A 27,581-nucleotide genomic window follows, 5' to 3' on the forward strand; every position below is an offset into this window, starting at 1 on the left:
TTGCAGGAGAGGAGATCATAGGCTTCCCTGGGGAAATTAGGAGATGGGACCCTGAAACCAGGTGTGTTGGGAGATCATGGCACCCCCTACCTGGAGTGTCCGGGAAAAGGGGTGATGGGGGTGGTATTAGCCAGGCCTGGGGAATGACACCAGTGTCTTATACCATTAGCAGCACTTGTGAACACTAATATATAACTGCATGCAAAGTCATGTGCCTCAATTTCCCAGGAGCTCCTAGGAGCCTTTTATTATCTTGAAAAGGCATCAAGGCTTTGGTACCAGAGTTTTGGTTTTGCATCAAAATCCAGCTCAGCTATAATTAGCTGTATGACTGAGGGCTGGTTGTATGATTTCTCTGAGCCTCACTCTCCTCTTGTGAAATACGGGGAAGCAGTGTCCACCTGCTGGGCTGCAGTGAGGATTCAGTTAGAGCACTTAGGAGCTGTGCAAACACTGGCGGATGCCAGGCTGACGTTTATGAGGTGTGTCCGGAGGCGGGGGTGTGCAGAGAGCTCTGCCTGGGTGCTGCCATATCAAGGGGCCATGAGGCTCCCAGGGCCCTGAATCACTGTGCTTTGTTCTTCCACCAAAGGGGGAGGAGGCAGGGGAACATGCACAGGAGAGCTCTGCCTGTCATTCACCAGAAAGGGTCTGCCAGAGCTGGGCTCTTCAGCAGTGGCTGTTACCCCAGAGACCTGTAAGACAGTCACACATCGCTTCAGAAGGCAACTTTAATTGACCAAATTTATTAACTAAAGATGAACGAAGGATCCCTATCCTCTTGTCCTCAAGCTTGTGATAAATCTTACTTCGAAAGTGAGCTGCTCAAGAAATTCCACCAGCAAAGACAACTACTGGCTCCGACTTCCTCGGTGACAAAGATTGGTTGCTCTTGTACTATGCACCAGGCCCCGAGTTACTGTTCCAGCCATTCTCCCAGCTTCCAAGTGCTGGCATGTCCCTGGGTTCTCTCTGGCTCTGGTTTCTTCTCTCTTTATTTCATAAAACCACAGATCTACAAACACTGTCTGATGACTCCCAACACTGATCTTCAGGCCTGATCTTCAGGCCTGTGCCCTACAGCCCTGCATCCACCTACTGGCTCTCCATTTGGTTCTCACTGAGGTTTCACATGCACATGCCCCAAATGAAACTCTTGGTTCTTCTACCTCTCATCCTCCTAGCCTTCCCCATTTTTGCTGCCTGCCCTCCATCCCATGGCTGTCAGGAGTCTCTGTTGAATCCTCTCTTTCCTTCACATTCTGTACCCTGTCAATCAATAAATCATGTCTGCTCTGCCTTCCCAAAGTATGCCCAAGATAATTTCTCACAATCCCCCACTGATGTCCAGAAGATGGTGAGGGACAGGGTAGCCTGGCGTGCTGTAGTCCATGGGGTCGTGAAGAGTTGAACATGACTGAACAACAACAGTGATGTCATCCACCTCCAGATGTCATTCCCCATCTTCCTTCTTTACTTTGGCAGCTGCCTAACTGGTGTCCATTTTCATTCTTGCTCCACAAAGTGCATTTCCTGAACAGGGCAACCAGAGTAATATTTAAAAACAAATAGCAGGTCATATCGGCATCCAAATGCAAATCTCCAGTGGTTGCCCACTGAACACAGAACAAATTCCAATGGCAGCCTCCCTAGCCCGGTATAAGCCAGCCCTGTAACCCCTCTCGTCTCCGTTGATGGCCTCCAGCAGAGCATCCCTCTGTTCTGGTTTCAAAGACAGGGCCTGGCCTAGAGGAGGCTCAGTCAATAGTTTGCTTTGTTCACGCCGGTCTTTCTGTCCCACAAGCACACAAGCCTCTTTGCACCAGCACCAGGGTCTGCTCCGTCTGCAAAGCCTCATTCCCCGGATTCACATGACTGGTTCCTTCTTGTGGTTTGCCCTTTTGGCTCAAGTATCACCCCTCAGAAAGGTCTTCCCAGACCCTCCAACACTCCATCTAAATTGTCATCACTGTCCCATTTTCTTCATAATGTTAATTCACTCTGTAACACTATATGATCTATTGACATGTTTGGTGTTTCTCTGCCCCATCTGGAAGGTAAGTGAGCTCCATGAGGACACAGTCCGTGGCAGTCTGGTTCACTGCTGTATTCCCACCACCAAGAACACCGACCACAGCACGTGCTTAAGAGGCATCTGACAGGTGGATCAATGAAGGGAGTCACTCCTGCTCTGACTTTCGAATGTTTGGAGTCATCCGACCTCCTCTGTGACTTCACGACAAAGCTTCTCCTAACGGGGTCCATGTATGTCTTTATCAATGATGAACAAAGTCACTTTAATTCCTCGGAAATTAAATTCTTGTTCCTTGGAAATTCCTCAAGCACTCTTCACACTGATGAGTGATCCTGCGACCTTGCAAGTCCAGGGTGGGGGGCGAGGGTGGCTGTGACTCTTTGGAGGAGAAGACTGAGTCCTGAGTCCAAGCCTCGCTTCAGAAACCCACAGAGCGTGGCTTTACGTATAAGAGATGAGATTGCTGAATAGTCACAAACAAAAATTAATACATTTAATCATATTCCACACCAAAGAAGTTCACATTGAAAAGGAACCCACAGCAAATCCTTCTATACAGGATAAAACTGTTATACCGAATGATCACCCCTTAATTTACCGGTGCTGAAAATGGGCATTTGCATAGGTTACATTTTCTGACAGCAGGTACCCTGGTGCTGAGGGTCGTGGAAACAATCTCCCTTTGCAAACACACCACGGCTGGCCAGAGAGGAACACGTAGATGCCTGTAGAGAAAAATGAACTAGCTGGAAATAACAGACAGATCATTTCTCCTGACAGACGTGTCTGTCAACATGGCTCCCTTTTCCGAGAAGAAGCAGCAGTGAAAAAACCTCCTCCATTCGTTCCTAAACAGGGACATGTTGTAGAGAATGGGGTTGACGGCCGCGTTGGCAAACGTGAAGGCCATCACCCAGAAGAAGAGGGACGGCCAGATGACCAGGTTCTGCCTGAAGTTCTGGATCAGGATGAGGAGGATGGTGATGATGATGGGGCTCCACATGATGAAGAAAGAGATCATGAGCAGGAAGAGGGTGCGGAAGAGCCGGACGTCCTGCTGGGACACGCGCAGCTGGTGGCTCTCTGAATAGGCCAGGCTCATCGTTAGCCTCTTCCTGGATGCCTTCGTGATCTGCAGGAACACAAAACAGAGTCAGAGCCGCGGTTTATGGCAGGACATCAGCGGGTATTGCTCCAGGACCAGAGAAGCCCCAGGAGCTGGCCTCTGCCATCCTTGCCGCACTGGGAATGTTTGGCTTTAGAGCTTTGTGCGGAGAGGGCTCCCTCCTCAGAGGCCTGACTCTCGTCCCGCACTAAGGATGCTCTGGAGAAACGGGGCAGCTGGCCTCCTGAGAATAAGGCTGAAGTAAATCCATGTTGCAAATAGTGTTGATGTACTGTGTGTGCTGTGCTAAGTCACTTCAGTCATGTCCGACTCTTTGCAACCCTATGGACTGTAGCCCACCAGGCTCCTCTGTCCACAGAGATTCTCCAGGCAAGAATACTGGAGTGGGTTGCCATGCCCTTCTCCAGGGGATTTTCCAATCCAGGGATGGAACCCACGTCTTTTACATCTCCTGCATTGGCAACCAGGTTCTTCACCACTAGCCTCACCTGGGAAAGCCAGAATGGGAAGGTCTGGAAGAGAGATGTGTGATCATTCACAGAAGCACACTACAGTGGTCTGAATGTGACCCCACCAAGTCCATGTGTTGAAACCTAACCCCCAAGGCTATGTTATGAGGAGCTGTTATTAGGAGCTGCCCCAATTAGGTTAAGGGAAGAAGCCCTCATCAAGGGGATTAGTGCCCTTATGAGAGGCCCCAGAGTGCTCCTTCGGCCCTTCCACCCTGTGAAGACAGAGAGAAGTCAGTCTGCAACCCAGAAGAGTGCTCTCATCAGGAACCCACCATGTTGGATTCTGACCTTGGACTTCCAGCCTCCAGAAATGAAAAATACATTTGGTGGGGGTTGAAGGGTATTGTTTATAAGCCACCCAGTCTGAATGGTATTTTATTCAGCTCAGTTCAGTCACTCAGTCATGTCCGACTCTTTGCGACCCCATGAATTGCAGCACGCCAGGCCTCTCTGTCCATCACCAACTCCCTGAGTCTACCCAAACCCATGTCCATCGAGTCAGTGATGCCATCCAACCATCTCATCCTCTGTTGTCCCCTTCTCCTCCTGCCCACAATCCTATCAAGCATTAGGGTCTTTTCCAATGAGTCAACTCTTTGCATGAGGTGGCCAAAATATTGGAGTTTCAGCTTCAACATCAGTCCTTCCAATGAACACCCAGGATTGATCTCCTTTAGGATGGATTGATTGGATCTCGTTGCAGTCCAAGGGACTCTCAAGAGTCTTCTCCAACACCACAGTTCAAAAGCATCAATTCTGCAGCACTCAGCTATCTTCAATGTCCAACTCTCACATCCATACATGACTACTGGAAAAACCATAGCCTTGACTAGACGGACTTTTGTTGGCAAAGTAATGTCTCTGCTTTTAAATATGCTATCTAGGTTGGCCATAACCTTCCTTCCAAGAAGTAAGCATCTTTTAATTTCATGGCTGCAATCACCATCAGCAGTGATTTTGGAGCCCCAAAAAATAAAGTCTGACACTGTTTCCACTGTTTCCCCATCTATTTCCCATGAAGTGATGGGACCAGATGCCATGATCTTAGTTTTCTGAACGTTGAGCTTTAAGCCAACTTTTTCACTCTCCTCTTTCACTTTCATCAAGAGACTCTTTAGTTCTTCTTCACTTTCTGCCATAAGGGTGGTGTCATCTGCATATCTGAGGTTATTGATATTTCTCCTGGCAATCTTGATTCCAGCTTGTGTTTCTTCCAGCCCAGTGTTTCTCATGATGTACTCTGCATATAAGTTAAATAAGCAGGGTGACAAGATACAGGCTTGACGTACTCCTTTTCTTATTTGGTACCTGTCTGTTGTTCCATGCCCAGTTCTAACTGTTGCTTCCTGACCTGCATACAGGTTTCTCAAGAGACAGGTCAGATGGTCTGGTATTCCCATCTCTTTCAGAATTTTCCACAGTTTATTCTGATCCACATAGTCAAAGGCTTTGGCATAGTCGATAAAGCAAAAATAGATGTTTTTCTGGAACTCTCTTGCTTTTTCGATGATCCAGCGGATATTGGCAATTTGATCTCTGGTTCCTCTGCCTTTTCTAAAACCAGCTTGAACATCTGGAAGTTCACGATTCATGTATTGCTGAAGCCTGGCTTGGAGAATTTTGAGCATTACTTTACTAGCATGTGAGATGAATGCAATTATGCAGTAGTTTGAGCATTCTTTGGCATTGCCTTTCTTAGGGATTGGAATGAAAACTGACCTTTTCCAGTCCTGTGGCCACTGCTGAGTTTTCCAAATTTGCTGGCATATCGAGTGCAGCACTTTCACAGCATCATCTTTGAGGATTTGAAATAGCTCAACTGGAATTCCATCACCTCCACTAGCTTTGTTCATAGTGATGCTTTCTAAGGCCCACTTGACTTCACATTCCAGGATGTCTGGCTCTAGGTGAGTGATCACACCATCGTGATTATCTGGGTCGTGAAGATCTTTTTTGTACAGTTCTTCTGTGTATTCTTGCCACCTCTTCTTACTATCTTCTGCTTCTGTTAGGTCCATACCATTTCTGTCCTTTATCGAGCCCATCTTTGCATGAAATGTTCCTTTGGTATCTCTCATTTTCTTGAAGAGATCTCTAGTCTTTCCCAATCTGTTGTTTTCCTCTATTTCTTTGCATTGATCGCTGAGGAAGGCTTTCTTATCTCTCCTTGCTATTCTTTGGAACTCTGCATTCAGATGGGAATATCTTCCCTTTTCTCCTTTGCTTTTCGCTTCTCTTCTCTTCCCAGCTATCTGTAAGGCCTCCTCAGACAGCCATTTTGCTTTTTTGCATTCTTTTCCATGGGGATTGTCTTGATCCCTGTCTCCTGTACAATGTCATGAACCTCTGTCCATAGTTCATCAGGCACTCTGTCTATCAGATCTAGTCCCTTAAATCTATTTGTCACTTCTACTGTATACTCATAAGGGATTTGATCTAGGTCATACCTGAATGGACTAGTGGTTTTCCCTACTTTCTTCAATTTCAGTCTGAATTTGGCAATAAAGAGTTCATGATCTGAGCCACAGTCTGCTCCTGGTCTTGTTTTTGCTGACTGTATAGAGCTTCTCCATCTTTGGCTGCAAAGAATATAATCAGTCTGATTTCGGTGTTGACCATCTGGTGATGTCCATGTGTAGAGTCTTCTCTTGTGTTGTTGGAAGGGGGTGTTTGCTATGACTAGTGCATTCTCGTGGCAAAACTCTATTAGCCTTTGCCCTGCTTCATTCTGTACTCCAAGGCCAAATTTGCCTGTTACGCCAGGTGTTTCCTGACTTCCTACTTTTGCATTCCAGTCCCACATAATGAAAAGGACATCTTTTTTGGGTGTTAGTTCTAGAAGGTCTTGTAGGTCTTCATAGAACCATTCAACTTCAGTTTCTTCAGCGTTACTAGTCGGGGCATAGACTTGGATTACTGTGATATTGAATGGTTTGCCTTGGAAACGAACAGAGATCATTCTGTCGTTTTTGAGATTGCATCCAAGTACTGCCTTTCGGACTCTTTTGTTGACCATGATGGCTACTCCATTTCTTCTAAGGGATTCTTGCCCACAGTAGTAGATATAATGGTCATCTGAGTTAAATTCACCCATTCCAGTCCATCTTAGTTCGCTGATTCCTAGAATGTTGACGTTCACTCTTGCCATCTCCTGTTTGACCACTTCCAATTTGCCTTGATTCATGGACCTAACATTCCAGGTTCCTATGCAATATTGCTCTTTACAGCATCGGACCTTGCTTCTATCACCAGTCACATCCACAGCTTGGTATTGTTTTTGCTTTGGCTCCATCCCATCATTCTTTCTGGAGTTATTTCTCCACTGATCTCCAGTAGCATATTGGGCACTTACTAACCTGGGGAGTTTATCTTTCAGTGTCCTATCTTTTTGCCTTTTCATACTGTTCATGGGGTTCTCAAGGCAAGAATACTGAAGTGGTTTGCCATGCCCTTCTCCAGTGGACCACATTCTGTCAGACCTCTCCACCATGACCCATCCGTCTTGGGTGGCCCCACACGGCATGACTTAGTTTCATTGAGATAGACAAGGCTGTGGTCCATGTGATCAGATTAGCTAGTTTTCTGTAATTTTACCTTCAGTGTGTCTGCCCTCTGATGCCCTCTTGCAACACCTACCGTCTTACTTGGGTTTCTCTTACCTTGGACGTGGGGTATTTCTTCACGGCTGCTCCAGCAAAGTGCAGCCGTTATGTCAGCCCAAACAGATAAAGATACATTCTCTCCCGTTATTTCTTTTTTTGAAAGTGTTAAGTAATTGATTATATAAAATCAGTATGTACTCAAAGGTACAAGCTGTTTGGGAACCATCTCCCAATCATGAAGGTCTGTTGGCACCACCAGCAGCTATATGGAGACCAGAGGAATCCGCCAGCAGAGAGAGGCAGTCCCCTCACACGGGCAAGCAGGCAGGTTCCTTGTCTGTGAGGGAGATGGGAGTCACTGACAGAACAGCCCTTCCCTCCCCCTTCCACACACCCACCCCCCAGTTCCCGTTTTGTGCTCTAGAGATGGGGAAGCTTTAAACTGGCCCTCAGATACATTGTTTGAAACAAGCAGGCATATCCAAAAAAGTGACTAGAAAGTTCTGAAATCATATTGAGGTGTTCTTAAAAGATTCCTCCTCCCAGTAGAAAGAGGAACTGGTCAGATCACTGCTAGTGACATGTGTTGGAAAACTGAAACCATTTCCTGTTTGTACCCCCAGGTGAGAGATGACAACAGGTAGGATTAATATCCTTGTACATATCTTTGCACACCAGATGCACATATCAGTAGAATACATTCCCAAGAGTGGAACTGCAAGGATCTCTAATATTTTGTACTAACGAGAAGGGTCAGCTTTAGAGCAGAGGGATTGCAGGCAAGCAGGCTACTCTGGTGATATGGATTCAGAAGGGTATTCTGGACTCTTCTGTCAGGAGCCCTTGCAGGCACTGCTGTCTGGGTCTTCTGTCCAGTCTGGTCTGTTCAGTTAGAGGGTATTGCTTCAGTGTTGGTCAGAGGGCTGGTTACTGGTTGACAGTGGGCAGCCTTGCATGTGGAAATGGTCCATCAACTAAGGCAAGCTGACCAGATTAAAATAAAGCCCTGCATGTCTTTTCACCCCACTGTCCCATGTAAAACTAGTATTTTTGGAACAGACAAATGTTTCATAACATCTCAGAACCAGAGTATTGGAGCTAGTGAGGCCTTCAGCACCACTTTGTTTAAATGTAGATTCTGACTTGGCAAGGACCACACTCTGAGTAGCCAAGGCCTACCCAAACCTTCATTCAACAGGTGGGGCAACAGGCCCCTGAGAGAAGATTTAGCCAAAGTACTTTGAAAACAGGAGCTGTGAAACTATTCATGTCAGAGAGCAAAAACCCTGCAGAACCTGAGTTCCTGAGAGAGGAGGTGGGCTGCTGTTTAACTGTGTCTTCCAGGCACAGGGTGGTGGGCTGGCCTGACCTCTCCAGAGGTTCTAAAGAGCCCAGTGCTCAGGCCCAGGCTGCCCTGGGCATACTTACAGTGTCCTGCCCTTCCACCTATTTCTAGTTGCCCTCTAAGTACAGCCAGAAAGCAGGAGGCCTGCCCTCCTGTATCATTTGCTCAGCTTTAGGGGTGCCAAGAGGTGGGGGTTGAGAGCAGAGGCTGGGGGTGGGAGTGGGGGGTAGGCTGGTGCAGAGTTAGCTCAGTGGAGCCCTGGACCTACTAGCCTGACATGCTCTGTTCTAGTCTACGACCTCTGTCCTAGGGAAGAGATCCAACCCTGAATGTCTTACCACATTTGTGGTGCTTGCTAACTTTCCTTTGCTTAGTCTGGCCCTGTGTCCTTCTGCTTTTCCTGCAGGAGCAGTCTTCTGGCCACACAAAGAGTGCTTACATGTCTGGACATTTTAATAGCCGAAAGTCTTATCGTTAGCTCTGCCCTGGCCTTCCTAGGACCATTGCCCTAAGATTCTTGAATCTCAGGAAGTGAAACAATTAGAAAGTAATTAGATTCATTCAAATTTGGGGCCAGATTAACTCTAAGATCTGAATGGCTTAAAATAGTCTCTTTAGAATGCTTCTAACTAGCTAAAGGACATGCTGTGCCATGCTAAGTCACTTCAGTCGTGTCTGACTGTGAAACTCTGTGCACTGTAGCCCGCCAGTCTCCTCTGTCCATGGGATTCTCTAGGCAAGAATAGTGGAGTGGATTGTGGCCCTCCTCAGCTAAAGGATAGCCATTTTAATTGTCTTATGGTTACATGCAATTGCTTCTGTGCAGTAGTTTTGGTCTGGGCAACAGACACTGAATGGACAGAACCCCTTCCTTCCCACCATGAATAGCAGGAATTGTGATCACCAAGCTTTATGGAAGGCTCCCTTTGTGCCAGGCACTGTACTATGCATTTATTTTATAAATTATCACATTTCATCTTTACAACTGCTCTTTGGATTTGTACTATTATTATTATTATCTTCACTTCAGAGATGAGGAAACTGAATCTCAAGAAATTTGAGTAGCTTGTTGAAGTTCACTCCACTGATGCTAAATGGCTAAAGCCACCATCTGGGAAAATCTAGCTCAGTTGACCTGAAGATTAGTGATATCATTAGTGATATCATAAATGGCTCCAACGGGGCTGCCTTCCTCCTGGCTCTTGTGCTCTGCAGTGGGGCTGTTGTTCAGGAGATGTGACCCACCGTCTCAGACCCACATGCTAGAAGTCACGTTGGCACATCCAAGCTGGAAGGTGCTGTGTAGAATCAAAATTAGAATATGTGTTCAGGTGAAAGCTGGTTAATCTAAGATCCTGGATGATAGACCTGGGAGGGTAACAGCTGCCCAAGGACAAGTGGAAGGGCTGCAGGCAAAATGGTACCACTCCTGAGTAGGCTAAGTGCAGCCTGGTGGGCACACAAGGATGATTCCAGCAGCAGCCTCATTGCTAGTGCTGTCCACATTGCTCTGCCAAGTGGGATGGAGTCCTTGATACAGTGTCTTTTAGATTTTTTTTTTTTTTTGCCAAACCATGTGGCTTGCGGGATCTTAGTTCCCTGACCAGGGATTGAACCTGGGCCCTTGGCAGTGAAAGCACAGAGTAACCACTGGACCACCAGGTAATTCTGTAGAAGTTTTTTGAGTGAATGATGTAAATGAAAGTTCATATTTATTGAGCACTTCTTATGTGCCAAGCCTCTGGGCATATCACTTGACTTATCTCTTTAAATTCTCCCAATGATTCTGTGATTTATGTACTTTGACGATCCCCATTTTACAGAGGATGAAACTGAGGCTCAAAGAGGTTAAGGAGATTGCCCAACAGTACCCAGCTAAGCAGCTGCAGAGCTGGACTTCAAACCTTGGCAGTCTGTTCATGCTTAAACTAATTCCTTCCCACCCTCTAATATCTCCAACAGTAGCAGTCCTGTCCAGCCTGTAACTCCAAGCTCTAATGCTGGGAACATCCTGGTTCACCTCCCGTTGGCATCCTGCAGCGCCTTGTTTCAGGTGCTCACGTGGCACTGCCACATATTCTCTGGTAGATATTGAAGCATCATTCTTACCTCTGAGTCCCACGGGCTGCAGCTCCCTGGGAGTTGGGCAGCCCTGTGGCTTCTGTGGTCCAGGGCTCTGGCAAGGGCCTGACAATGACTATGAGCAGACAGCGAAACAGACTGACTCATGAGCCAAGTGAATGTGTGGTTGGCTCTTTTTTTAGCACCGACTGATGCTACCATTTCCTTCCATCCACAGTTCCCACAGCTTTGAGGGAGCGAGAAGGAAAATGGGCCCATTATAATCAAATGTGGCTCCTCCCCTGCTCCCTTCCCTACTTTAGATGACATGACTAACCAACTTTCATTCAGGGTTTACAGTGTCACTGGCACCAAATGCTTGATGTACTTTTAGATCAACTTCAATGCTCGATTAACTTCTGAGGATTAACATTAATCCTTAAAACAAGCCTATCAGGTATGTTCTGTTATTTTGGGGACAGGAGATGAGGCTCTGAGAGGTAAAGTGACTTGCTCACGGCCTCACAGTCTAGGTGGAGAAGCACACCTCAGGGGAAATGCTCTTCACTGCCCGGGACATCCTGCAGCTTCCAGAACAGAGGACAGAGCTCCCAGGAACGTGGCCCACAGCCATCCCCATAAGGGTCACCGGCACTTAATACAATGCGCATATGTGAACCCCCCTTCAGACACTGATTCTGTGGGTCCAAGTGGCCTCAGGAATGCGCATTGTTCATTAACTCCCCAGGTGCTTCTCAATCTTTAAAATATGAGAACTACGCATCTAGGACAATAGGCTTGGGGTTTTCCCCCAGTCCTTTGAAGAGTCACTTTTAAATTGTCTGAGACTTGCTGCCTTCGCATTCACTGGCCATGAGTGAGCGAAGCTTCTCCCCACCCGACACCACCAGACGAGGGCTGCAGACAGCTGAGTGTGGGGGCGGTCACTCCTACTGACTCAGCTCCAGCCCCTTGGGTCTCCTCTGGGAGTTGCTTGGTCAATCCACACCCTCCTGATCATTAGACAACAGATTCCATCTTTCCAGAGGGCCCACCTCTTCTTCCATCACAGGGCAGCAGGCCCCGAAGCTAGGGAATGAGGGCCGGGAATGAGGGCCAGGCATGGGGAAAGGAAGGGCCATGTGCTCACTACCTAACACCTTCACCTTTAGCTGAAAGGGATTTCCTTTCTCTTCCAACTCCTGAGGTAGGTAAAGGTTTTCCAACATCAGGCCAGACACTCACTCTCTCTTCAACATATATTTTATTAAGCCCCTACTCTGTGGCCAGCACCCTTATAGGTGCTGGATGCATAGCAAGAAGCAAGGGAACCCTGCCCATTCTGCACTTCCACTCTAGTGTTCGGTGCAGGGAGTGTAGGAGGGAAGGGAGGGGAACCAACAAACCTACAAGCTGCCCCACAAATCCTGGAAGAGTCTCATCTTGCCATGGTGACGGTTACTGGGTGACAGTATAAACCAAGCCCCACCCGGGAGCAAGGTCAGCTTGATCAAAGGCGCTGGGGAGTGGCCTGGAGACTATTACCCTGGGAAACTGCTGATTGGGAAAAGCCACTGGAGATGTAGAGCACGCCTGAGTCAGGAGGAAAGAGGAATCTAGGGAGGTGGAGAGTGGAAAAGGCCATTGCCCTGAGCAGTGGGAGCAGCCCTGGAAAAGAAGAACCTGGATGAAGCCTACTCTCAATGCTCAGCCAGGGCAAGCCAGCAACCCAAGGCAGGACTTGAAAGCAGCTGTTCTCAAAGGGGAGTCCAGGGAGCACCAGCCCAGAGAGAGCTCTGTGGGGAAAAGGCAGTCTGCAGTCAGATTTAGCAGTGCTGCCTACTGTGTTCTGGAGTTGGAGATTCTCAAAGTTTGTTAGCATAATAAAGGCTCTGAAAAGGCCTGCAGCAAAGAAGCCCACTTAACCTTGATTAATCCAGCATTTTCTAAGATCATGGAACCCTTTCTAACATTTAACATCACATGGAGTTCTAGAGAACATTTTAGAACACTTCTCACTGCTTGTGAGAAATAGAAGTCAGGGTGATTTGAAACAGACACCTTGGACTTCCCCGGTGGCTCGCTGGGGAAGAACCCGCCTGCCAATGCAGGAGATACAATCCTGATCCAGGAAGATGCCACATGCTGCAGAGCAACCAAGCCCGTGTGCTGCAACTATTGAGCCCCTGCTCTAGAACCTGGGAGCCACAACTACTGAAGCCCACACATCCTAGAACTCACAACAAGAGAAGCCACCATCATGAGAAGCCTGTGCACTGCAACTGGAGAATAGCCCCCACTGTCTGAAACTTGAGAAAAGCCCACACAGTAATGAAGACCCAGCACAACCAAATTAATTAATTAAAAAAAAAAAAGAACAACACCTCTCAGGCCTCGAGATGGTGCTTGAGTCAGAGTTAAGAGTTAGAAGCAGTGACAGGTGTGAGGTGGGGCTGCTGGGAAAGTTACCTGTCCTCCTGTCCTGTGGCTCCAAATGACATGCTAATTGTGTCTCTATAAATATAGCTAATTAATATTGATGTTCAACTGATTTTACAGAGTTACACGCTTGATAGAAAAAGCTCAGCAAAAAGGCTGATTCCGTGTCTCTCAGTTATGAATATCTTCAGAGGGAGAGAGAGATGCAAGCTAGGAGGCTCTGCCCGGGTTCTCCACCTGGAAGCTCACCTGCTTCCAAGTTACCCACAGGTGCAAAATGAGGACAGATGTCGTAGTCCTCCTGGGAAAGGGGCAATAGTCAGTTTTACCAGTGGAGTGGAAAGTAATTATCTGAAAGTCTTATATTTGCATGAATGTTGTTATTTTCAAAACCGCATTTTACCTCTTTCATATTAAAGTCAAGCAGTCTATTCGAAACATAATATCTGCACTCTCATTTTATTGTGTTAGACAATGCACTGGGACCCATTTGGCTCCAGAGGAAACTAAGGCCCACATTCATCAAGTGACTTTTCTAAGGTCATGCAGTAATAAAACTTGGACTAGAATCGGTGTCTTATGACTCTTTGTCCTGTGGTTTTCCCACTGCCCCAAAGAAGAAGGTGCTGTTGGCCCTTTCAGGGTGATCCAAGTTTGTTTCTTATTCATTCAGTAAGGGTTTATTGATCCCCTACAATGAATAATCCAGGCTCTGTTTTAAGCACAGGACTATGGCAGTAAACAAAATGAAGTCTCTGCCTTTGGAGAGCTTGCATTCTAGTGGGCAAGACAGATGACAAGCAAGTAAAAATGCACAAATGAAATATGACATGGTTGGAAGTGCTTTGAAAAGAAATCAGGGTAAAGGACTAGAGAATGAGGGGGACTCTCTGGAGAAGAGTCTCTGGATCAGAGACCTAAATGAAGTGGGAGAGTGGCCCACACAGAAGCCTGGGGGTAGAGATCCAGGAGAGGAAGCGGCAGGTGCAAAGGCCCTGAGGCAGAGTGTGTTGGCACATGTGAGGAACAGCCCCAAGGACACAAGGGAGATGGGGGGTGGGGGGGAAGACAGGCGAGAGGGGCAGGCAAGGGCAGATCACACAGGGCCTTGCGCAGAGAGTTTTAGCCTTTCCTGCGTGTGAGGGAAGTGATGGGACCTAAATCACATCTTTGACTCATTGCTCGGAACACCGTTTCATAACTGTGAGTCACAACGGACAATCTGATTCATCTAGGAGCCGTCCTGGGATCTGTGATGGGAAGAACGGAAGGCTGGCCATGGGTTTCTATGCACAGTGTCTGGAATTGCAGTTACATGTGGATGGATAAGAGGACCCGTCCCCCAACTACTCAGGGCTCAAGGATGTTTCCAGGTGAGCCCTGGCATGAGGAGACGATGGAGGGGGTGGGAAACCTTTCCAGAGAAGAAGTCATCCTTCTTCAGAAGGCGGCTGAGGAGTGTGAGGCACAAGTGAAAAGAGGCAGATTGGAGCCCTCTCGGCCTCTTCGGGGCTCAGAGGTGGGGCCGCACAAGCAGGAGACACGGATGCCCCTGCCAGCATCTGCCCAGACCTCCCCTAGCCAACCAACCAGCCCTGCTCCAGCGCCAGATCCTAGTTCCTGCCTGGCCCCAAATCTGGGCCCTGCTGTTCATTCTCTCAAAAATCTCAGCGGTACCTCCTCCCAGCATGCTGTGAGAGGATGAGAGGAGCAGCCTTGCCTAATAATCAGCAGCAGCAGTAATTTCTTTATCCCCTGCTACAGGCAGGTGTGACACTCACCACAGTTGCACCATGAGTAACTCCTATGTATCTCAGAAAAATCTTAAACTATTGGACCTTTGATCATTATTTTGCAGACGAGGGAACTGAGGTTTGGAGAAGGTAAGTAACTTGCTGAGGCCACACAGCAAGTAAGAGGCAGATTCAGGACTGGTTATTAAAACAACACTTTCAGGTCTCCTTCTTTTACATCCTTTTGTCTTTTACAGCTCTTTGCTTTTCTCCTCTTTTTCCCTCTTTTTTCTCTTTTAACCATTTGCAAAGTGTTTTCACACAAAGCCTCACCGTGGGTTTCACTGCATTGAATAGCAGTGAAAAGGGGGACACACCTTTTCTTGTGTCTCCCCCTTTCTTTTCTTGTGTTAAAGCTCCTTCTAGATTGTGACCTGCTCTTGATCAATCTCTACCCCCACAACAACACTTCGCACAGAGCAGATCCTTGACAAATGTCTGAAGAATTCAAGTATTGGAACTCTGGAACCAGGCTGCCTAGGTTTGTGTCACGATACGGCTGCTTATGAGCTGTGTGAGCTTTCATAAATTACTTAACTTCTCTGTGCCTATGTTTCCTCACCAGTAATTCCGGTTAGGAGTAGATGAGTTCCTGACACATGTAAACACCACTTGTTAAAAATTTTTTTTTTAATACATTCATTCTACAGGGCTTCCCTGATGGTCTAGTGGTTAAGAGTCCACCTGCCAATGCAGGGGACACCAGTTCGATCCCTGGTCCTGGAAGATCCAACGTGCCGTGGAACAACTAAGCCCAAGCTCCACAACTATGGAGCCCACATGCCTAGAGCCCATGCTTTGTAACAAGAGAAGCCGCCTCTGTGAGAAGCCCACACACCACAACGAACAGTAGCCCCCACTCACTGTAACTAGAGAAAGCTGGAGCGCGGCAACAAAGACCCAGTGCAGCCAAAAATAAGTAAATAAATAAATCTTAAAAAAACTTCAATCTACATGTCTCTTTTTTCCCTCGCTTTTTTCTTTTAACATAATAATGATAGTAACTAAAGCTTACAGAGCATTTATACATGCCAGATTCCCACTGTAAGCACATATAGACCTCAGTGCCAGGCTTGAATCTGCCTCACACCCTTGAACAAGCCACAGGTGGGGCGTCATTTAAATGGGTCACAAGTCAACTGGTGGGGAAGAGCCTAGGGATGAACATAGTGGTCGTCTCACACAGAATCCAAGGACTACAAGACTCAGATGGAGGATGGCTTGGTTTGAGGTTCTAAACTTCTAAGCAGGTCACAGACCTTTAGCTATAAAGAAAGGGCCCTAAAAGTGGCCAGACAGCAAGCAGGACCTAAGGGCCCCACTTCAATATGGTCATTTACCATATGACCCACTATATGCTATAAAACCAAGATTCAACAACTGTAAACATTGGAGAGGACGCCAAAGTTTTGTATTAAACCTTCTAAAGTGAGTGTGAACACAGGCAGACGCCGCCTTTGCCTGGGCCAGCATCTCACATGCAAATATGCTGCCTCAAAGGGTAAGAAAGAAGCAGGCTGGCAGGTCTTTCTTATGTTCCTGTACATAGTCACACTTGAAGGAGGAGATCATTTCCTGTTTCAGTGCACTTACGAAAGGCACAAGCTCTGGAAATGAGGGGTAGCAATGGACAGAAACAGGAGGAGCTTCTGGTGATGTTCAGCTTCTGGAAGCTGCTTCTGGGAGTGTGGTCAGTTTGTGAGCTGTGTGTGCATGCTTTCTGTATTTATACTGTACTTCAATAAAAGTTTTTAAAAGTGTACATTCTTTATTGCCACATCACTGTTTGTGATGGGGAAATAATGGACACAACCCAACCCGAAAGCTCATAAAATAAATTATATCACATCTGTATGATGGAGGACCATGAAGTCATTGCAAATAATGAGGCAGAGATCCAGGAACTGATACAGAAAGATGTCACGACATAGTCCTAATCAAAAAAAGGAAGTTATAAAATAGAAACCATTATCTCAAATCTGAAAATAAAATGGTTGAACCATAGAAATAGTTGATACTTAATAGTTGACCATTTTATATGGTTCAGTATATATATATATACATATATGTGTATGTACGTTTATATGTACACACATGTACATATACATATTCACATTGCATATAAGCATGTATATATATAAATGTATAAAATATAACCTGAAAAAATACTCTTTAAACTGCCAACAAAGGGGGTGGACAAGATTTTTAGTACCTGTGTTACATATTTCTATGTCTTTAATTTTTTATAATGAGTTATATTACCTTAGTGATCAGCAAAAACAATAATTATAACAATCACAAAGATAAAACTTTTTAAAAATACCAAACTTTTGTCCCTTAGAGGGATGGATCTGGGGAGTGAGCCAGGATTGGGCTGGTGTGAATTCTAAGGTAACTTCTGACCTAGAAATGCTAAGATTCCATCTGAACCCGAGTGAAGTTCGGCCACTGGGCTTGAAGCAAACGTACCTGTAAAATTTTGGAGTAACTGATCACAATAAGCAGTCCTGGTACCAAGAAGTTGAAAATAGCAAATGACACATCCCAGGTGATTTCTCCGCCAATACTGGGCCAAACCAGCGTGCAAATCGGAATTTCCTACATACAAAAAGGAAGAGAAGGTCATTTAACGCGGGATTCTTATTTGGCCTTTAGCTCAAGCCCAGTTGGGGTTATCTGGCACTGTTACACTGTTGTGTTTTGATGTCACACAACTGGTATGACAAGAAACCCTAGAATCCCTTCCACTGCCCACACAACCGCACCTGTAAGTCATTTGCCTCAAACCCTCAGAATCACCATGGTTATTATTCCCATTCTCCAGTGGAAGCACATGGGCCTCAGAGTCCAAAGGCTGGGGAGACCTAGGCATGACTTTGGATCATGGCTCCATCACATGGATCATGTCCAAAGGCATGATCCTGGATTCAATGCTCTTTCTACTTCCTTGGACTAAGCTGCAAAGAGCCATTGAGGCTTCTCTTCCAAATCCTTCATTTTACAGGAGAAAAATCTGACCCCTGAAAGTTTACATAGATTGGAAGAGATGTGCTACATGCAAACATATAAAACCAGGAGCGAAGTTTCAGTATAGTCACACTGCTGAAGGCAACACACTCTCCATTAGGGCAATAAGTGTTCATTTGGGGATGTTCAAATGTCTGAACTGTGTCAAGCTGCATCAAGGCAGCCATGGTTTACCCCTGGAGCCCAGACTCAGGAACTCTGTCCTTGTGTTCCTCTCTTGCAGGGAAGCACCCAACAGGCTTGGAGCGAAGGTGCAGCCACAGCCACCAGTTAAAAGACACAAAACCACTGAGATGGGATGGAAGAGTGTGTAGGTTTGTGACCTCGCTGCTATCACTATGTTGTGTTGAATTCAAATGTTTGACACTAACTACAAACCCCAAAACCTGTTGGGAACTCACTGGATAGTTACTAAGAGCTGCTACAATAATTTCTTCCAATGAATAAATAGGTTAAGGAAAAGACTTCTATCTATCTATCTATCCTCCCAAACACAAATCTCCAGCATCTGCTTGACTATAGGACAAAACTATTTAGAAGACAAGAGCCCTACACACTTTCAAACACATAGAACAGATTTCAAAGAACACGTTCTCTGTAAAAAGACCACGTTATTGATTTTTGGTGGACAAGGCATCTTAACCACTGTCCAAAAGCAGTATCATCAACCACAGCATCATTCATTCATTTGACCAATATTTATTGAATGCTAGTCTAAGAAAAGGGTTCCCTGGTGGCTCAGGGGTAAAGAAGCTGCCTGCAATGCAGGAGACACTGGTCTTTGAGTCAGGAAGATCCCCTGAAGAAGGAAATGGCAGCCCACTCCAGTGTTCTTGCCTGGGAAATCCCATGGACAGAGGAGGCTGGAGGGCTACAGTCCATGGGGTCACAAAGAGTTAGACATGACTTAGTGACTAAACAACAACAACGGAGACTAAGCAAAGGCACAGAATTTTTATCATTTTCTAACGTGTATCAAAATTGCGTGGTTGAACTCAAAATACAATCAAATAACCACCCCTTTTCCTGTTTAGTATTAACGGAAAATAGTAACATCTGAAATTCACTGAGCATTTATTCTTGGCCAGGAAACACTTTACACACATTATCTTATTGAATGTTCAATAGAGCCTTTTTCAAAATGCATAGTTATTTTTCCCAAATACACAGAGGAGGGAACTAAGGCTTAGAAACATTCTCCTAAAATATTAGTCTAAAACACTAAAGATATAGTCCTTTTTAATCACCTCCAAAGAGCTGGGTGGTTATAAAGGATATCCAGGGATCTACCAAGACAACTCTAAGGCAAGTCAGGCAGGGAAGAATGATTTAGTTATATTTTTGCCTTAAGATGGGCTTCCCCCGTGGCTCAGATGGTAAAGAATCTGCCTGCCATGCAGGAGACCCGGGTTTGATATCTGGGTCAGGAAGATCCCCTGGAGAAGGAAATGGCAACTCACGCCAATATTCTTGCCTGGGAAGTCCCATGGACAGAGGATCCTGGAGGGCTACAGTCCATGGGGTCGCAAAGAGTCGGACATGACTGAGCGACTAACACTTCGTACCTTGAGATGGGGGTTGCAGTTGGAGTGAGAATGTTGCATCTTTTTCCTATTTGATTCAGATGGCTCACAAATGCACTGGATATTTTAGAAACTTGTTATTCTATCCTCACCCCACTGTGCACACCTGATGGAAGAAAGTTTATTAGAGCTGTCTACATTTTGGTAGTTGGAAAGAAATCTCTATCTCTCACGGGTCTTCTGAACATTGGCAGTGCAGTGACCATGGTTCTAGGGAAATCCACACAGCCTTTGCTTATACTCCTCCCACCAGGCACCCCTCACTCTGGATACATCGGTGGGCAACACAGATCAGCAGATATGTTGAAGCAGCAATCAGGAGAAAGAGATTCCAGACCTGAGTGGGACTTAGTCTCTAATTCTTACGCTTGTGATGGGAAAATGTACAGAGAGACAGATGACCCTAGAACCATTTCTTAAAACCCCCAAGAGACCCCAAACTCTTTCCAAAAACCCTGTCCAGAATGTCTGCCCTACTTTCTCCAGGCTTAAAAAGATTTTGTAGAAGAATGTGTAATGATAGAACAAGGTGTTCCCTCTAAATTAGGGAAAAAATATAGATCTTTAAATAATATGCCTGTATCAGCCTCATGTTGTTGAGTAAAATGTATAGGTGTGAATGTACAGGTATCTACCCACACACCCACACAAAGAAGCATAGAAAAGACTGGAAATCCAATTAAAAATAAAAAAGACCAAAAAACCCCCAAGTACACAGACACTTGATACAGAAATGGTATATGTCAAATATGTAAACCCCCATGACTCAAAATATTGAGAAATTTTCCTTTATATTTTCTTGCACAAATGATACCAGGTAAATTTTAATATTTTGCTAATAATGATGCTTAGTGATTGGAAGGTGAAAGATCTTAAGAAATGCTCAGAAAAGACAGATAAAAGCTTCCCATCACTGAGTGACTCAGTGGGCATTTGTAGCACAATGATGCTTCCGATATTTTCTTGTGCTCGTTAAAAAAGGCGTGTGGGAAAAAAAAAAAAAGACTGGAAAGATACACTCCAGAAAATTAACAGTGTCTATTTCTAGGTGGGACTCAAGTTATATTTACTCTTTTGACTTATGTGAATTTTCTAAATTTTCTATAATGTGTCTATGTGACTTTTATAAGAGGGAAAAAATGGCAGTAAAAGTTTATTTTTAAGAGAAATGATGAGCAAATATGAAACACAAATTACCATGATAGTTTAGAAACCTAAACAGCTATTTTTTTCAACAAACACAACGAACCCAGGAAGACTCTCAAATTCCGTGACACCTATGAAGATGCTCTTTGACTTTTTGATTTGTGGCTCTCACTCCAGATAGGAGTGTGTAAGGAAGTAAGATAAGAACTCTGCCAGGCACCCTCATCCATGAACTAAGAGACAGTGAGGGTGGCTTGCGTGAACTAAATGACTAATTACATGTTCTCTAGAAAGCTTTATTTGGTATCGGTGGTTAAATGCAGTATTTATCATCATTTCAAAAAAAGAGAACAGGCACCAGGCCCACAGTCCAAGACCTAACATGGTGTTATAAGTTTGTTTCTGTGGGAAAGTCCATTTGACATAAGTCATTTTGCTTCTAGGTATTCTCATAGGCTGTGACTTGTAGAAGGAGTTTGGCAGTCAGTCAAATCTGGAAGGTTGGGGCGTGAGTATTAGAATATTCTCTGTAATTTTTCTGCCCATTTAAAATGTTTTCTGATTTTAACAAGGAAATTTGAAAACCAAAAGCGCTGGGTCTACTTTCCTACTGAGCTACACAAGCAGAGCTGGCTGAGCTGGTGACGGTGCCCTGGGATCTATTTGTCCACTCGCTGACTCAAGCCACCGTGGCTGAGCCACTGTGAGGCCACAGTGGGAATGGGCCAGGAGGCTGCGGTGCAGTGAGGGAGGGAGAAAAGCACCAGGAAACTTCAGTACAGATCAGTGAACCAGAAGTACCCAGAGAGCTACAGGTGATGGGATTGTGGAGTGACCGAGAAAGCGGCATTCAGGAGGGGTAGTGTCAACTGTGCCCGTGAGGATGGGGCTTTGGCCAAGAGAACGAGGAGGCTGGAGCTCCATGGCCCAACCAGAAAGGATGTAGATGGGAGGCCAGGTACAATGGTGTGAAGTGTGCTTGGGGGTGACCTGTATTCCCATCCCAATCTCCATCTCCCCCTGGCAGTCTCATCCACTTCCATGGTGGCTTTTTGCTGCTGCCATCTACTCTTTCCAGCCCAGTCTTCTGCTGAACCCCAGACTGGCCTCCCCACCCCAAGAGCATCTCTACAGGATGCTTCACAGGCACACCTAGCCTCCAGTGTCACACCCCAACGATTCCACCTCCTGCATCATAGACTCCAGGCACAGAGCCTCCATTTTCCAAGCTGTCAGATCCTGAGAGCTGCCCTTCCACCTTCTTCTTCTCCCTCCACTCAGAGGGAACTCCTAGGTTCTGCCTTAACAGCTATCCAACTCACCACAAGCTCTTTCTCACTGCCCCCCAAGACCCAGTCATCTCTCACCTTGTAAGTCTCGATGCCCTACAGGGTGTGTACCCGGCCCTTCTCTAGTTGGCCTCCACAAACCCTTCCAGCTCCATCTCATGCAATCATGGGGGCTGTTTCTTCTGCCTGTTATGTCCCTCCAGTCCCTTCAGTCCCCCATGTCACTCATGGCTTTCCAGGAAGACTCCCCTGAGAGTGGGGGACATCTATCTACAAGCACGGCTCAAGTGCCGACCCCTCCCCCCACAGGCTGACTCATCTGCAAAGGCCACCTGATTTCAGCTGTTTCCTGTCAGCTTCTCTAATGACTCTTCCTGGAACACCCTTGGGGACCCCTTTGTAAATAATTTTCCCTGCCCCACCTCTTCAAACAAGATGGAAGACCTCAATGTTGTTTTAAGAAACTAGGCATCCTAGTTATATATCTCTGCTCCTCTCAGCTTCTCAGCTGAGAAGAAAGAACATACCCATGCAAGAAATGGACTTACTTTCCTGTATCTTAAAAGTATCCTTTAATATTAGCAAACGTAAGCAAACTTGCGGAGAAGGCAATGGCACCCCACTCCAGTACTCTTGCCTGGAAAATCCCATGGATGGAGGAGCCTGGTAGGCTACAGTCCATGGGGTCGCTAAGAGTCGGACACGACTGAGCAACTCCACTTTCACTTTTCCCTTTCATGCACTGGAGAAGGAAACAGCAACCCACTCCAGTATTCTTGCCTGGAGAATCCCAGGGACAGCAGAGCCTGGTGGGCTGCCGTCTATAGGGTCGCACAGAGTCGGACACGACTGAAGCGACTTAGCAGCAGCAGCAGCAGTAGCAGCAGCAAGCAAACTTGTCTCCTCAGTCAATCCACATGCAGTACAAACACGATGGCATTATTGGCCTGAAATGAAACCGGGACAGGGCAGAGAGCAGTGCGACCAAGTGCTCCTCCGGAAGTGTGAACTCATGGGAGAGGATCCTGGAGGGACAGACAGACCCCGGCTAACCTCCAGTTCCATCCTTTGTTCATTCTGTGACTTTAGGCATCTTCTCCTTCAGAAAATAAACAGGAGAACACCAACTCGTGGGGTTACTGTGAGGTTACTGAATTGTGCCAGGGTCTGAGACCAGAAGCTGGGTGACCTCCATGCACCTCCTTGGAGAGGACACTATCTTGGTCATGTGACTCATGGTGGGGGCAGGAGGGAGGGGTGCTCAGTAAATGTTTGCAGAATAAATGGGCAGCACACTCTGACCAGGGTGGACAGTCCTCCCTACCTGCCAATGAGGGTCACACCCCACTGGGACCATAGAACACACAGACAGGAATTCTATTGGAATAGGCTGGGATGACCTGGCTGAGATGGCTAAGTTGCTAGGATGTGTCCACTGTCCTAAAATGGCAGTGTTTTTTTTGCTGTTTTTTTTTTTAAATGTCAGTCTTTCATTTTATTGCAATCAGAAGAATTATACTGTTTGAAAAATGTTTAAAATGTTTATAACCAAAGATAAGGAAACTAATAATAGCTGGCAACTCTTGAGCGCTTAACTGTATGTGTGCCAGGTGTTGGTTCATTTACTAAACATAGTCACCACGATGTTAATAAGGGTAATATTGCTACTGTGCCCATTTTGCAAATGAGGAAAGTGAGGTATAAGAGAGATGAGACCACTTGTCTCTGTCTCACAGCTCCTAAATGGCAGGGATGGGATTCAAACTCAGAACATCTGACTCCAAAATCTGCATTCCTAACACAAAATTATCTAGCATTTTCTAGAATGTCTACCATTTCATCTAAGTTTGCAAGAGTCTAATCACTTTGACTGCTGGGCACCCACTGCCCAAAGGGACAAAGGTAATCACGTTCCTGGGGAGTGGGTTTGACCAGGGGTGGAGCTCAGATAAGCAGAAAACACTGTCTCCCTGGCCTGTTCTCCTGGAGGGGAGGGAGCCAGTCTGTGCCTGGGTTTAGTTAGTTCTCTGAGCTGGTGGTTTGGGTAGGAAAATGTCCCCCATCCAAAACCTCCATATTTAGTGTCCAAGTGGGAGGGGGCAGGCAGAGCCAGAAAGTTGGGAGTAGAGGATTGAGAAAACAAGCCTTTGCTAATTTTAAATGTGAGTCTCAGTTCAGTCTAGACTAGATCCTTCTTTTTTTTTAATGGCCCCCCTCCCTCCTCCCCACTCCAATTCTCATTCTTCTCAACTTATTCCTTTAACTGCAAAGCTTATAAAATAAGACGTTTCCTACACGTTCAGGTCATAGCCCTTGAGGAACCATGGGTTTTCTGTTTGTTGGCAAGTGTGGGTATGTGTGTATTGGGGGTGTGGAGCAGGTAGGGAAAACACAGAGGATGGAGGGCTGGAAAGGACTGTCCCAGGTTTTCATCACAAATTCCACAAGTTCCACCTTGGGGAACATGGCTCCTGCAGCCAGCTCACCTATCCCTAATCTTCTACCCCTAAACTCTCTCCCTCTCCAACGGCTCTTAAGACCAAAGTGGTGTTTCTGCATTAAAATAATAAGAGGGGTCTGTGTGCCCAGCCCCAAAGGGGACTGAAGGAAGGTCACCCCAACACCAATCTCCACAGAGGCATCTTCTGGTAAAACTCCCGCCATTCCAGAAGGGCCGTGGAGGGTCCAGCCTCCACAGATGCCATACCTGGGGTAAAATACAGAGTGGCAAGGCACAGAAGGTCCTGCTTCTGTGTGAAGGGCTTCTGACTCAAACAACCCCTGTGTCCACGTCAGCAAGCAGGTTTAGTCTGGGTTGTCGGCTGGGAGGTGACAAGAGCCTCGTTTTTTAGTGTCATTTGCCGGTTAAGTAGGAGTGTACCTGAAATAGTACTCCCCCTCCACCCCCGCCCCCCAGGCGCCTTCCCGTGGGGCTCACAGACTTCTGTCCCTGGCCCTCCCCAAGAGGCGCACAGAACCTAACACCGGGATAACAGCCAGAATCGCGGGCCTCTGTCCAGGTCTGGTGTCCCGGCTGAATCTCCGCGCGCTCAAGCCCTGCCTGCAGTCGCGCCGCAGGACAGCAAGGAGAACAGACCTGCGCCCCCAATTCCGGACCGTGGGACTGGAGCAGACTCGAGCTAATGTCGTGAACAAAGCAAAAGCTTTGTTCGATCCCACGAAGATCCTAATGGCATCTTTGGGTGCGCCGCCCAGAGTAAATCTCAGGGGCTCAGCCTCGGGAATCTTCGGAATATTTCGGGCGCCCGGGATACTCTGAAATCACTCTTCATCCAAAGCTCCCAGGGTAAGCTCCCACGGTCTAGTTTAAGTCTTCCGTCTTGCAGTTGGAAAAACTGAGGCTCCAGAGCGGAAGTGACAACCCCTGTAGAGGCAGCACTAGGTCTGGGGTCTCTGGGTCTCCAAGGCCCTTTCTCTCCGGCCGATCCACACACACGTGCCCGCGATTCTCAAAGCAAGACCCTCATTCACCTCGCACCGAATCTGCCGAGCACGATCTCAGCTCCTCCTCGCACTAAGGGTGAGATACTCTGAGCAATTCACTCTCGGCGAACCTTGGCTTCCTCATCTGTAAATACGTGTGATAATAAGTACTGCGAGAAAGCAGAATTTACTGTAATGTGATCAGTCATTCCAGGTCTCCCAAGTTCCGTCTGTCTAACCGCTAAGCCCCCGTTACTCCATTAACCTCTCAATAGTGCACTTTACAAGCATTTTGGCGACTCCACTCACAACGTTTTGGAGGGCGTTTAATGTAATCTACATCGTAGGTTCATAGTGAAATTTAACAGATAAAACTTAACAGTACCGAGCACGGTGACACAACTATTAAATGCGACAAATGGCCTATTATTGTTTTGTTGTTTTTGTTAATGATCATCTCAGATCACCGTCTCCGTCGCATCCTGCCTGCCAGCCCTTCCCGGACACCTGCCCGGCGCGCACACCGCGGCGCTCACCTGATCAGCTCCGGGTAAACGCTGCGGGAGGACGCGGAAGAAGATGCAGAGGGGCAGCGCCGTGATCGCCGAGTAGCCCCAGATCAACGCGAGCAGTGCTGCCCGCGCCCGCATCCCCGGGCCCCGCGCGCCACGCTGCACGCGCACGATGCACACCACGCGCTCCAAGCTGACCGCCGCCAGTGTGAAGATGGTGACACTGCCGCTCAGGGTCATCATGTAAAAGAGCAGGTGGCAGGCAACCGGGCCCAGGAGCCAGGCCTCCGTCCAGCGCACGACCAGCACGAGCGGGATGGAGCTGGTGAAGAGCAGGTCCGCGCAGAAAAGATTGAGCACCAGGCTGGCGGCGGTGCCGCGGCGCCGTCGGCGCGCTACCAGCACCAAGGCGCACACGTTGCCCAGCAGCGACACCACAAAGATGAGTGCCAGCACCACGGTCTCTACGGCGTTCAGCACCAGCCGGTGGTCGCCCTTGACATCGGAAAAGAACGGGAAACGGGTGCGGTTGGCCCTCTCCAGGCTGCGCACGGGCGCAGTGCCCGCCGCCTGCGCGCACTCAGGGGACATGCCGGGCACCCCGCGGCCCGCAGCCGTCTGCGAGCGGGCTCATCTGGGAGGTGACTGAATGCCAAGGCGGGGAAAGAGGGAGGGAAAGGGTTGCGACATCTCCCCTCTGGCCCCCTCCCGCCTGAGCAGCGCCGGAGCTGGGCGTTGCAAGCTAAGCCTGGGGCGCGCGGGAACGAGGAAGTGCCAGCGACGCCGGATGGAAATACCAGGCTGTGAAGGAGGCGGCAGTCTAGGTAGAGGACACCCTCGGCCTAAGTAGGAGCACCCGAGTGGCCCGGAAGCCCCACCTAGTGAACCCCCAGAAACCCCGCAAAGCCTCCCCAGCCCCTTTCATCCGCCGGGGGCACCCGGAGGACAACCTTAATCCACTGATGTAGTTAAAATTGATTTAGGAGTGCTTGAGCTGAACTCGAGATCATTCTGTCCTGTGCTTTTCAGTCTTCACCAGAGAAGTCTCACGGGTCTGGGAATAAATCCCAAAGCAGCTTGCAATGGGTCCAAATCTTTTTGTGGGGGTGGGGAGGAGTCATTTATCATTGCTAAGTAACATGTGACTGGGTAGATTAGTTCATCTCTCTGCCCTAGTTTTTTCAAATCTATAAATGGAGATAATAATATCCCATTGAGTAATTGTGAGTATCAAAGAAAGAGATTTATACTTGGCACACTGTAATTGCTCCTGAAACGTTATCAATTATCAATTGCCATAATTGAAATCCAGGTAAATTCTGCATTCTGAACAAAGATATAAAATACTTTCATGTAAAAAGAGTGGGGCCCAAAAATATATTGAATAAACTTGGCACCCAGGAAAGATGGTCACTCCAAGTGACACACAGGTGGTGAATGTGCCTCTGGCACCCCAATTTGACAAACACGGAACAAATCAGTCCCCTTACAGATGAAGAAACTGAGGAACAGCACAAAGTGACTTGTCCAGGGACCTCCCCGGTGGTCTAGTTGTTAAGACTCTGAGCTCCTAAAGCAGGGGGCACAGGTTCAAACCCTGGTTGGGGAACTAAGATCCTACAGACCATATGGTACAGCCACAAAAAAAAAAAAGTGACTTGTCCAGA

The 27,581-nt window shown here is 47.1% G+C and overlaps 1 protein-coding gene and 1 long non-coding RNA gene across 3 annotated transcripts; one reads left to right on the forward strand and one right to left on the reverse strand.

Annotated features, from left to right (window-relative positions):
- Nucleotides 1–725: 725 nt before the first annotated feature.
- Nucleotides 726–26,561, reverse strand: FFAR4 (free fatty acid receptor 4). 2 transcript variants are annotated; one of them, XM_081553920.1, is made up of 3 exons: nt 25,939–26,561; nt 17,383–17,511; nt 726–3,167 (listed from the first exon to the last, which is right to left on the reverse strand). In XM_081553920.1, the coding sequence occupies exons 1-3, from the start codon at nt 26,503–26,505 to the stop codon at nt 2,778–2,780; spliced, it is 1,086 nt and encodes a 361-aa protein (XP_081410046.1). In that variant the 5' UTR covers nt 26,506–26,561; the 3' UTR covers nt 726–2,777. The 2 variants fall into 2 exon arrangements, with proteins under 2 accessions (XP_081410046.1, XP_081410035.1); XM_081553909.1 differs by having other exon boundaries at nt 726–3,189; nt 17,363–17,511; nt 25,939–26,505.
- On the forward strand, nt 9,816–15,862 carry LOC145531475 (uncharacterized). The gene is made up of 4 exons (XR_014072469.1): nt 9,816–10,282; nt 14,356–14,493; nt 15,270–15,394; nt 15,564–15,862. It is a non-coding gene; the product is annotated as an uncharacterized LOC145531475 (long non-coding RNA).
- Nucleotides 26,562–27,581: the final 1,020 nt, after the last annotated feature.

This window comes from Giraffa tippelskirchi, chromosome 2 (assembly GCF_054371585.1).
Source record: "Giraffa tippelskirchi isolate mGirTip1 chromosome 2, T2T-mGirTip1v1.2.pri, whole genome shotgun sequence".
Taxonomy (NCBI): Eukaryota; Metazoa; Chordata; class Mammalia; order Artiodactyla; family Giraffidae; genus Giraffa; species Giraffa tippelskirchi.

What these genes read in the sequence shown, in the direction of transcription:
- FFAR4 (XM_081553909.1), bottom strand. Translation starts at nt 26,505, where the DNA reads ATGTCCCCTGAGTGCGCGCAGGCGGCGGGCACTGCGCCCGTGCGCAGC. An exon ending in GTTTACCCGGAGCTGATCAG is followed by an intron (nt 17,512 to 25,938) that starts GTGAGCGCCGCG and finishes TTTTGTATGTAG; the next exon opens with GAAATTCCGATTTGCACGCT. An exon ending in GTACGTTTGCTTCAAGCCCA is followed by an intron (nt 3,190 to 17,362) that starts GTGGCCGAACTT and finishes ACCGCGGCTCTG; the next exon opens with ACTCTGTTTTGTGTTCCTGC.